The sequence below is a fragment of the Mangifera indica genome, chromosome 7 (genome assembly GCF_011075055.1).
Source record: "Mangifera indica cultivar Alphonso chromosome 7, CATAS_Mindica_2.1, whole genome shotgun sequence".
NCBI lineage: Eukaryota > Viridiplantae > Streptophyta > Magnoliopsida > Sapindales > Anacardiaceae > Mangifera > Mangifera indica.
In genome coordinates, this window is record NC_058143.1 from 951,687 (window position 1) to 964,377 (window position 12,691).

Here is a 12,691-nt window from a genome sequence, read left to right on the forward strand (position 1 = left end):
ACCCTTATCACTCTCTCACATTATGTACACACAAGTTCCAAAATATGAAATTTTCTTTTTCTTCTGTAGTTTTTTCTCAATTATTTAACAGGTCCTCATAATTTCCAAACACCATTCATGAGTCAAACAACATTATAAACAGAGAAGCCTGCATTGTCTCCCTGCCACTGCAAATATTCCTCGTCATCACAATTAGTTCATGGTACCATGGCGACATGATGAAGCCCCAACTTTAGGAAGAAGCAATGATCTATTGGTTTGTGGCGTTGATCATCTTCAGATTTTCTTCAAATCTCTACCATGTCGGTCTTAACGAATTTCACTTTCCAACTAAGTGGCTACAAAGAAAAAGTATGAAATGTGTTAGAAATTACTTAGGGATGTAAGACTGTTCAATTAATTTGTTAAGGACTTGAGATTATTTTACCCAGTACTTACCTTGATAAGATTTTATCATATGAACGCTGGTAACACATATGATGGATGTGCATCATATTTTGATGAAAGAGTTTGGACAGAAGATAAATCTGCAACTTCTTCGAAACTGCTTAGTCCAAGTTCATTTGCATGGATTCCTCCAGTAGTAAATACTGACTGGATTCCAGCTGCATTGGCTCCCATAATATCATGCTGAAGGCAATCGTCCACAGCAATAGAGTCTTTAGCGTCAACACCGACCATGTTCATCGCTGATTTATATATTATCTGATGAATTATTACAGAAGTGTTAAAGCAAAGTCAACTGCACACGTACAATGATTTGCATAAAAAACATAAATAACTGAACAATCTTGCTAATTAGATCAAGACTAAGAGATGGAGTGACCTTATTTGGCTTGCCCATCCATCCCACTTCACCTCCAAGCTTTTCATATTTGGATGCCAATGTACCTAGAAGGATCGACAAAATTTACATCTCAATTGGTAGGATAACAAAATTCCAAAATCTGCAATTTATATATAGAGAAATTCCGGGTTCGATGCAACAGGCCAGCATGTGAACAGAATCACTGGCAACAGGTATAAAAATGTCATAACACAGTCAACGGTGTCATCTCAGAGCAAGCTATATTCCCTAAACAATGTTATGGCGTACTAAAAAAAATGGAATTTATTGGGCATAACATGCAGAGACCTTGCCTCGACAGTCACATAATCTGGATTGGCTACAATCATTGAAATTTTCTTAGCTGCACAAAGCTCCAATATTTTTTCAAGACCATCAAGACTAGTAGGACGTGCCTCTCCCGAAGGGAGCCCCAAAGCTCTAGTACCATGGGGCAAAATAAACTCAGCTTCTTCTACATTCTCTACGACTTGAAGGCCAAGCCCCTATAGCAAGAAATGCTTGAGATATGTATAAGCATATTGCATTGACTATTAAGTCGTTATACAAACAATCACAAAAACCCAAATAAAGAAATTTTGCTCATTTTGAATGAACTAAATAAAACAGGGTGACCATCTTACAATGCTACAATGATTATCTTTGTGATGAATGAGTAGAGCACCTAAATATGTTTAGACACTCAAAATTGGAAGCACATTCTTAACAACCAGGTCACGACTTTACCTATTTCCCAGAAGGTCACTCTTTTTTTTTTGGCCCTTGGGAGTGAGAGTTTCAGCCCTCTGATAATTTTCAATTTAAACAAGTTGAAAATGGTTCATTCTTGAAACAAGGATTTATAGTAAGAACCTTTTTTAAATTAATGCTCTTTTATTTCTTTATTTTCAGGTACCTTACATTGATCAAACAAGGAAAGAGAGAATCCTAGGTAGTTACATGATATTGGAATTAATTGAAGCACCAAGAGAATTAGAAGAAAAATAGCTATAAAACTTTAATACGTAACATACCTCAAGGCAAATAGCACCATGATCACTCCAAGTCATGTGACTGCAAGACCTTCTGAGTGTTGCAAACCAAACATCATCTCTCCTATCTATAGTATAATTTATGAAAAAAAATGAGATGTATTATACAACTCTAAACAATGTATAAAAAGCAAACAAGACACATGTCATCTGGAGGACGAAATATGACTGAAAAACAATACCCTGAAATAAAATTTTAGTGAGAAATGAAAAAAAATAATAATAAAAAATACATAAGGAGAACAAGTTAAGAAAGTAGAATCAACGTGAAAAGGCTTTTTTTTTTTTGGCTAAGCTATCAATGTGAAAAGTTGAGAGAACAAAAATGGTCTTTTGACAAGCATTGATCATGGAATAGATGAATCATTGATTATTGTTCCCCATTAAAAAATTACGCGTCAATTGAACCACCAAGAAGGTTGATTTAAAGTGCATGCTAAGAGAAATGAAATGAATACACCCAAATAAGAGTTGACACAAAAACAAAATACATGTTGAAAGAATATGGAGTCGTATAAAGTAAGAGCAAACATTGAATTCAGCATAAGAGTTGAACTATGTAAAATATTAATTCATATTGAGAATATATGATTTCTTAATCTTTAATTTTAGAAGGTGCAATACCCAACCTTTGCAAATACTAATGTGTTAATTCTCCACTAGTGATAGCTTCTACAAAAACAGTAGTATTAAATCCAAGGCTCATTATCTTTTCCATCGTGGTTGAAGCATGCTATGAAGAGTTACTTATGATCACCATTTATGCACCAGTGGTTGCTATCTTTTCTACTATCACCCAAAAAGGGAAATTCAAAATAATGCACTATCATATCATTTATATAGTCAAGATATCAACCCAAAAATCTTAAGCGAAACATTCGAAGGACTGATATATAAAATAAGTTGACATTCCTTATCACATACACATCCAAAGCTTATTACCAAACATACAACCAGAAATAATCAAGCTCTATCACTATCAACACCTAACAATACACAACCCAAGAATTTAAGTTGTCAGACCATCATCAATATCCAAACAAAATGTAGCCATATATAAAAGCTCTCCTACAAATTGATGTGAAATAACATGCTTGTGCGTAACAATAAAGCTTAGAAAAATTTTGATGCATCACTATTGTATGATTGCTTAGCTGTATGAACGAACAAGTTTGTACAAAAAGTCTACACATAGCATTACTCTTCACTATCCATAGTGCCAAAAATACAAACAATAGGTTCAAAGTAATTTATAAAAACTAATGTGATGTGATGTGATCAGATGAAGCATAAAAATGAAGCTAATAAACTTCTCTCTACTGCATGATAATCATTTATATATATATATATAGAGAGAGAGAGAGAGAGAGAGAGTAGCATTACTCTTCCGAATATTGATATCAGCCTAAAGCAAGAATACTCAAATGCTAAAACTCACATATGAATACATTCATGCAGAAATTGCACCGGGATAAAGTTATTTTCCATCATGAAGGACCCCAAATTGATCCAAAAACCACGCCTGCACAAACAAACACCACAAACAACACAAGTACGCACACAGCAATGAAGAACAATGATGACTACATCATATATTAAATTCAACAACTTTCAAAAATTGCATTCAAATCCCTCTATAATTTGGCTTAATTCTAACTACACTCTTCAGTTAAAAACCAAAGTTTGCTTCTAGAGATTTATCAGAAAATTGTCAAAAATTATAACTGTAAAATTAAAGCAACCACTTTATCAAATATTTCACACAAAAAATTAAGAAAAAATTTCGCATAAACTATTACATCCATTCGTTTGGAAGGAAAATAATTAGAAATTTTCCTGAGAAATTGAATTGACGAAGTGAGTTTACCTTGAAACGGTGCATTTCTGCAAGGTGGCGAAGCCCATCTAGGCTCTTTAATAGAGGGGCGTTAGTAGATTGAAAAGAACATTTTGCCATCATTTTCGTTTCAGAAAAAGAAAATGTTTTCAGTGTTTTGGAAATTTCTGTTTTTTCTTCTGTTACTGATGATTTTTTCGTAATGGTAATTGGTTTTCAAACTCTGAGCCGATAACAATCTGCAGCCTCCAGCTGTCAGAGCCAAAGGGTCAAGTAGGAGAGGACAGAGGAGTGAAACAAGGAGGGGATCTACAGAAATCATAACTTTGAGGCCTTTTGAAATTATTCATTTCAAGATATTAGCGTAAATTCCTTGTCCCACCCAGCGTTCGGAGAAATTAAGTGTCACCCTTTGAAATCTTAATCTGTAATCCAAAATGTAATTTTGTGACGGAAAGGTGCTTATGATGTCGGACAAGTAAATTACATTTCAACCCTAACTTTTTTCATTTTTTTATTTTAACCCTTGGAATGGTTGTTCGTGATTTGGCTAAACTTAATTGAACCACTATAGTCAAAATGCAATTTTATTAAATTACACTAAATTGATTTGAGTTGAATTTAGCTATATTTTACCTTTTGGGACGTGACTTAGGCTAATCGCAAAAGGCTAAGTGCCATTGAGCCCTACCCTGCCGCCTTCAAACATTTTTTTAATGAAATTTTAACCCTTATCCTTTAATGATAGAAAACCTAAATCCCCATTCATAAAGGAATTCTATTGATATCTTCTGTTAATATAAATATGAGATAACGATTTTATTTTTAATAAATAAAATAATTATTTTACCCTTTATTATATAAAGAGCAAATTTTAGTATGTGTTTGCAACTGTTTAATTGGATTTGTTAATATTATTGTTTTTGAATTCTATGTTTATAATTTAGCTAATTTTCATGGATTCCAAATTTAGTGGATCTGGTAATTTTTGGTTTATAAGAAAGAGTGAACAACTCACTTTTTTCAAATTCAACAATTGAATTAAATTTTTTTTGAATTCAACAACTTCTAGAGGTGTGCACAATCTGGTTTGATACGATTTGAGAGATTTTCAAACCAAATTAGAAAAAAAGGCAATTTGAAAAATTTTTAAACCAAAGCAAACCATTTTAAGTTTCAAACCAAACTAAACCAAACTGAAAAAATACGATTTGATTTGGTTTAGATTACGATTTGAATTATATTTATCAGTATTCTATAACATATGATACATATTGTATCATACAATATGATACGATACAGATAAAAATTATACATATTATCTTTATGACTCGAGAAATCAAAGACCAAGACAGAAACAATATCGCATCAAACATTTTCAAGCACAACTTTAAGATATACAAATATAGTTCAATCTCTTCCAGTTGGAAAATACATAAAAAACTGAAATAACCAACCATTTAACAATCCATTTGAATGAAAATACCATATTTACCCTCCTATAAAGAACAGATGTGTGCTGTGTGTATCATAGCTGGGATGCAGTGCTTTAGGACGAAAATGCCAGACTTTCTAATGACGTGAACTAATAATATTATATATATATATATATATATATATATATATGGAGTTTACAATTTGACAGTTTAAAAATTGTTTAAACTACAATTTAAACTAAAAAAAATAATTTAAAAAATTTTAACTCAAATTAAATTAAATTATAATTTTTAAATAATTTAATTCAATTTTATAATTTAAATCGAATTATACGTTCCTTTAACAACTTCAATTCTCAGACCAAAAATGAGTCTCACACGTGTATAAAAAAAAAACCTTCCAGATTTAACAGAAGAGATCCGTTTATATCGTCGTCTTTAGGGTTACAACAACTTCGCTTACTGTTTAAAACGTTCAATGAGGTGCTGCCATAGTCATTTTCACCGTCACCGTCACCGTTAACCGTTTGCTGATTTTTACATTCGATTCACTCAAATTTGCAGAGGATGCGCGCTCAGATCAAAGGCCAAAGGAGAGAAGAAAATGAAGAGACTTTGATTTCTTTTCTTCATATTGGGTTTCAAAGTTGGTGGACACGTGCTGCACTTTGATTCGTCATCAGACGAAAAAAATTCTTATTTTAAATGCAAATTATTATAAAGTACGCGTCAAAATACTTAACGCCCTCCATGTGTCGAATTTCTATTGGTTGATTCATTCTAAACAAGTCCATAGCCGTTGATTGCTGGAAAAATTATTTCACCCATTGATTACAATTTAATTATGGTGCATTTATTACTCTGACACAAAAGCCAGCCCTGCCTTTCCACTTCACGACACATTTCCATTAGCCATGATGCCACGCCATGAAGAATTAAAAAATGGTCACTTAATTTTCCTAAACGAGACAAAAATGACGACGTTCGTTTTTCAAATGTTCCACGTGCCAGCGCCAAGGTGATTGCGTTAAATCCTCAGCCGCCTACATTTATTCCGTCTGCAAACGAATTTTTTATGCGTTATTTTCGATTAAACAAACCAACTTAATTGACTAAATTTCCGCCAAGCTGATGTTTGAGTTTTCATAGTTAGAAGGTGAGAGAGTTTAGGATTGCATCAGACATTGAGTGGGAAAATATCTTTGGCCTTTATTTATTAATATCAGGAAATTGAAATAACTTTTGTATCTTTCTATCATTAGTTTCTCTATCAAAGTTACAATTTGTGTGAAAGCTTATATTTTAAGAATTCATAGGATAAAAATTTTTGGTTTTTTCAAATCTTCATTAAGAAATAATAATTTATTCAAGATATTATTACAAATAAGGATAAATTTGATCAAATTAATTTAGTTTTAATTTTATATTTAGATCAAATATGTTAAACTTAATTTGAAGCAATTTTAATTCAAATAGTTTTTAACTCAAATTTGACTCAAAATTAATATTGATGGATGAGTTTCTCTTATTATAATTATTTTTTTTATTTTAATGGTTTTTCTCTATTTCTAATATCGTTATTCACTTTTTCTCACATTACTATTTATCATCTTAAATGAACAAAACCCAAATTCAAGTTAACAATTTTATATTCGAATCAAACTCAAATTTGTTAGTGTTTATTTGATTTCAACTTAACTCAAATTCACTTTTAAACACTTACAAAATTTAGTGTGAAATGGATGAAAAATTTATGAGATGACAACTCAATTCTAAGTTTAAAAGAGAAACTATTCAGAAGGCTCATTTACAATCTCCTTCACAGGCATGTTTATCATTTTCTTTTTCAAGCTTATTTAGAACCTGTCCTTTCTCTCCTAGTTTGGCAACAGCTTGTTTCATGCCCTCCTTCCACTTCTTGCGAGCCAGTACTTTTGCTTGAACACCACTCACATTAGGGTCTTTCTTCTCCTCCTTCGAAGGCGATGGTAGCCTTTGGCCAGCAGCAGGCACATTCCTGCCATCGGTACTCAACCAAGCTACTGTAGCCAAGCCTAATGCCACACCCCTACAACATAGAAAAATTAAGGCTATATCACAATATGCAACAATAGTCATGACCTTTCTTTCCTTTGTATTTGATGATTGAAAGATTAAATAAAAGTAGAAAGTAACAATATAAAAAAATGCATAATCTATAATAGAAGACATCTCAAACAAATGTTAAAGAATAACATTGCTCCAATTATGGATGAATTCAAAATGAGCTAATTCGAATCGAATTGATATTTGGCCTGATTAGATCCAAATTCTAGCTGAAGATTTAGTTTGATAGCTCATCTTGATCCTCCTTCACTGATATTGTTTATTTTATTTTGTCAATAACACTATTTATCTCGTCAATAGCATTATTCAACTTGTTGGTGACTTTCCAACGACATCTTCAATCGACTTGAATTTAATTCAAACTTTTTATAATAAATTCAAGTTAAACTTAAGTCAACTCATATTTGGACTTGATTTGATTCAAATTCAACGCTAACTCCAATAACTTAACTATTCCTTCCATCATTTTTTCAATACTATAAGGTCTCCTATTGATAACATATAACATATTGAAAATCAATACATTATCCGTAATTAGTTTGTGCTCTTTTCAAAATGCATCTGATTACTATATAAAAGTGCTTATCATACCCACATTGCAAACCTAGTTATATATATATTTTAAACTTGTTCATGCACACATTATTACACAATGAAGCCATAAAAGTAAACACATAATAAACCCTAACTCACAAACGTTCTATGAATGGGTTTGTGGTCATCCAAAACTTGTTTAGAATGTTGATAGCAAGCCCAAATCCCTTGATACCTTAACAATGAATGTGCAAAAAAGGCCTCTTGGATATGTAAGAGATGGGTGTTATTGTTGTGATTGTGGGTGGTGTTGTGGTTAGTGAATGTGCCATGAAGATGATATGATAATGAAGAGACTCTTATCTCACTAGGGATTTTGATTGATATGAAAATAAAAATGACAATTTTGTTTTATTGAAGTTGGAATTGTATAAAAAACAATTTTATCACTAAACCTCTACATGGTTAAAACAAATGTTTTCTAACACTTTCCTTTGCCCATCCATCTATTCTCGACACCTTCATGTCTTAACTACATAAGTTATCTCATATAGTATACTAAGATCTAAACTAATCTCAACATATCTAATACATTAATTAAAGTAATTGAAATCTTATATGTCTACTAACTATTATATCTTATATAAATGATAGCTAGACTATTGAGGTAACTGGCTATGATACATTGATTACTTAAGAAAATTGATTGCAATCTCTTCCTTATCATATACATCTAGCTAGAAGACAATTATCTATATTATCACTCTAAGGTGGCCTTTATTAAGGGTTTGTATATGATGTATCTCACTGATCACGTAAGAAATTAACTAATATACCACAATATTTTATTATGCATACCTCAATTAAACTAAACTATATGGCTAGTGCATCACACCCATAAAGATGTTACTAATAGAATGTGAGATTTCTACCTTTTCCATAAAATAAGTTACTCCAAATAATGTCAACTTGTGCGCTAACCGCAACATTACCAAGATATAATAGTAATGCAAGCTCAACACAATTTAATAATCCAATATACAACAGCAAGCCAAAACAATCCAACATAGTCCAATAAAAAGCCCAAAATATTCCACGACAATCCAATAATGCAAAGCTCAAAATAATAGACAATGATCCAAAGCTGAAGGAGTGGCCCAATCCAAAAAGTTTATCTAAAAATGTGAATAAATCACCCCATTCAAACCAAATCACGTAATCCAAGCAATCAAATGGAAAGTCAATGCAACCCAATCTCCAAGGCGAAAAACAATTCCAAAAAACAAAAGGAAAAGAAAACCAATCTCTCCAAGGCAGTAAACAAATCCAAAAATGAAAGGTCTATGTCCTTTTATGTGGGGGTGAGAATGCAGGGTCTCACAAGGATAGGGCAGCTGCTAGAAAAATATTAAACCTTGTTTTGGGCCAGAAAAGACAGGTTTAAACAAATAGATTGCAGATTGGCTCCGTTACTGTGTAAATAATTGAATTGCATAAATTTATGCGTATTGTATATTGATTCATGATTAAATTTATACACAGAGTGTAGTGACTCTACAAATTGATACCATTATTGGTACTTATTATAAATGCACAATTAACATAACTTTAATTTGATTAAACTAAATTGATACTATTATTTTGATAGTATGAAACTATTAAACCAGTTGAATATACAACAATTGTATAAAAAGTTTTGGATAGAGTTGAATTCGATCTGAAAAGTTTGTGCTTAAATTTAAGCACAAATCAAATTAGTTGAGTTTGAACAAAAATATTAAATTCATTTTCATAAGCAATTTGAGTTTAGATTAACTCGAATAGAATCCAAAGTTATTTTTAATCGAATTCAAACTTTTGCTTATTGATTTTGAGTTAATCTCGAGTTGACTCATTTGGATTCAGTTTGATTTTGAGTTAGATTTTATTCAAGCTTGCCCTAAATCGAATCCAACTTTAGTTGTGGAATCAAACAAAATTTACAATAAACATGGGTGCACATAAAATTGTTCGACAATCATATATGCGAAAAAAAAAAGTAAACAATCATATTAACCAATCACACATATTAAAGCACTTTATTCATGGAGCTCTAAAAGAATCTAACATGGTGGGGAAGACAAGTTTGATTATGTCTTTGACAATAGAGCCAAGTTCAAATATTATTGTTGTGAAGAATCTTTACCTGTCTTATGATCTTTTCATGGGGAGCCGCATGAAGAAGTTTGAACATCCTGATTTCAATTTTTTCAAACCCGACTCTATAAGTATAATTGGTTCAATGTATTTGGCTTTCTAATCATGTTGAGTAGATTACACAAAATGTTTTGCTTCATGATGTTTATGTTATACGAAAACCTAGGGAATTCATAATGAAAGCAAACAAACCATAAATAATATAAAAGAGAAAGAACACAAAGAGTTTACGTGTGAACCCGGGAAAAATCACAAGCACATTGAAGTTTAATTATAAGGAAAATACAAAGGATTGATAACACTTTTGAATATCAAGTGTAGAAACGGTAGAACCCTAACCACTCGATTAAGTCTCTCCTTAAAGTTTAAAATATGTGAAAAGTATAAATTTATGCTTGTGACAACACTTCCATTCTGGATGGAGCAATTGATCCATTCAAAGATATCCAAATATGATTTGAAAGCAATTAGGATAGAAACTACAGAAAAAGCATAACCGATTATGATGCACATTCTGAACGAAGTTTTCAGTTTTCGTTGAACGACCAATAACAGTTAGTGGAACAACTTTGTTCTAACTTGCTATGACATCTAGAACACTTGTTCTAATATTAGAACTCTTGATTCTTCATCTAGAATGTCTATTCCTGAATTCAAATCATCATAGCTAACAACATTGAACTTGCTAATATGTTGAAGTTGGCTTAGTTGCCTTGGAATTTGACCTATAAAACAATTTATTTTTAATGCAAGCTCTTTTAGAAAAGTGCATTGAGATATTGTTGATGTGATTCGACTAGAAAACCTATTATTTGAGAGGTCAAGTGTTTGAGAGAATTATTAAATTTGGGCAAAATGTTATTTGGTATCTGAAATATCTAAACTTTACCATAGATATTTATTTACAGATCCCACATCAAATATTGAAGAGCACCTCAACTAGTATATTATATTTTGAAAGACTAGGCTTAATTGCTAAGCTTGGTAACTTGAGCTTATAGCCCAAGTGGGGGCTTTGCAATGGTGGAACATAGGCCTAGGTACTTGAATTAGATTCGGGATGGCATTTGATTGGCTAGACCATTCCAGGCTAGGAGACGAGCCTATATAATCATTGTCTAACCAGTAATTGCTCTTAAAACAAATAGTTAGTATCATAATTGGTAAGTTTTGGGTGTGGTGTAACTAGTTCACTTCGAATTCAACCTTATTTTTGACTGTCTATGTAATGACCAAGGATTCAAATTTTTATCTTTGACTAGAAGCACATTTGAAATGAAGCTTAGCTCAAATTGAAGTCATGATGTCTAATTTGAATTCATTTGCGTTAATATATAATATCATTAGAAGGTGATCAATAAAATGAATAGTATTATCAAATGAGTAAATATTATGACCAGTAAGATAAACAATATTGAAAAAACAAATCGAGTTATCAAAGTTGAACTTAAACTCGAACGCAATCTCTACAACCTTAAACTTATAAATAAAAGTTAATACTTATTCAATTTTAAGATGATTTTTTATTTAGAAATTTTAAATAAAATTATATTGAGAAAAGGTTTCCATTGAAATAAGCTTTTCCATAACTTCAATTATTAAATGTGTAATTTATATTTGACTTTAACATTTATTTTTAATTTAAAATAATTTAATTATATAATAATTGTACATCATTGATGAATATCTATAATTTTTTTATTATATAATAATTTTATAACACAATTACCTATATACCCTCCATCCCTTACATTTAATAATGAATTCATAATTTAAATATTGGTGACGTCAACACTTTCCCTCTTGGGCAGCGCTGCTGCATGCGCTCAGCTGAGGGAAACTAAACTGTAAGATAGAAGATGATAGGGCGTGTGGGGGTGTAGAGAATGTCAAATAGGGAAAAAGGGGGGAAGATAATTGTTGACACATGAGGGATATTATAAGCAAGAAATGCCACGTAGTTACTTAGAGGTGGGGGCCGCCATTGTGTTGTTTAACAACTGCTCGTCGCCTTGGGTCTTGTTCAGTTAAATGCCACACCACACCGACTCCCCTTTTTCATATGTTTTTTAACGCCAAATCACTTCTTTTCACCCAAGGTTTTTGAATAACAAGTTGATACCCATAATTATTGAAAATTCAAAGTCTCACCTATAAATTATCAAAATTATAAAAATCAGATATTTTCAAAAGTAAAATCTTTAATTAATCAATAATATATAAAATAATAATAAAAATTTCTCATAGCCTCCCTTATTAACTTAAAAAATTGTGTTTTTTCTTTTAAGGTTTTAATTTTTCAAAGTGATTTTCATAAAATAGTATTATATACATAATTTTATATATAAACAAAGAATTATTATCATGTAATTTAATAATTTTAAATTAGACTAAAATAATAAATAATTATATAATGATATATCATTATTTATGTATAAAATTATGTATATTATTTATACATTATATGGTTTTATCTTTATGAATGACATTGTATTCTTCCCACCGTGTAAGTTTGCAATGGTAGTATAGATTAAAATGTTATTAAAAATCTCATCAGTATAAAGTTGTTGTAAAGTCAAATATAAGGTATGAAATTGTCATCATCCCTTCTAGTTCAAGAGAAATCAAAGACAGTTTTAATAAAGATAGTTGCCTGTTAGGTCAAGGAAATCGTTAAATATCTGGATAATTTTTTAAAACTATT

The 12,691-nt window shown here is 31.1% G+C and overlaps 2 protein-coding genes across 29 annotated transcripts in view; both read right to left on the bottom strand.

Annotated features, from left to right (window-relative positions):
• Positions 1–12,691, bottom strand: part of LOC123220598 (putative disease resistance protein At3g14460) — a 60,159-nt gene that overhangs the window by 19,036 nt on the left and 28,432 nt on the right. The window lies entirely within an intron of this gene.
• Positions 454–7,269, bottom strand: LOC123220813. Its single transcript, XM_044643394.1, has 4 exons — positions 6,963–7,269; positions 1,861–1,946; positions 1,141–1,332; positions 454–705 (listed from the first exon to the last, which is right to left on the bottom strand). Exons 1-4 carry the CDS (start codon positions 7,267–7,269, stop codon positions 454–456), a joined length of 837 nt encoding a protein of 278 aa, XP_044499329.1.

What these genes read in the sequence shown, in the direction of transcription:
- LOC123220813 (XM_044643394.1), bottom strand. Translation starts at nt 7,269, where the DNA reads ATGACTATTGTTGCATATTGTGATATAGCCTTAATTTTTCTATGTTGT. An exon ending in ACATGCCTGTGAAGGAGATT is followed by an intron (nt 1,947 to 6,962) that starts GTAAATGAGCCT and finishes ATTATACTATAG; the next exon opens with ATAGGAGAGATGATGTTTGG. An exon ending in CAGATTATGTGACTGTCGAG is followed by an intron (nt 706 to 1,140) that starts GCAAGGTCTCTG and finishes ATAATTCATCAG; the next exon opens with ATAATATATAAATCAGCGAT.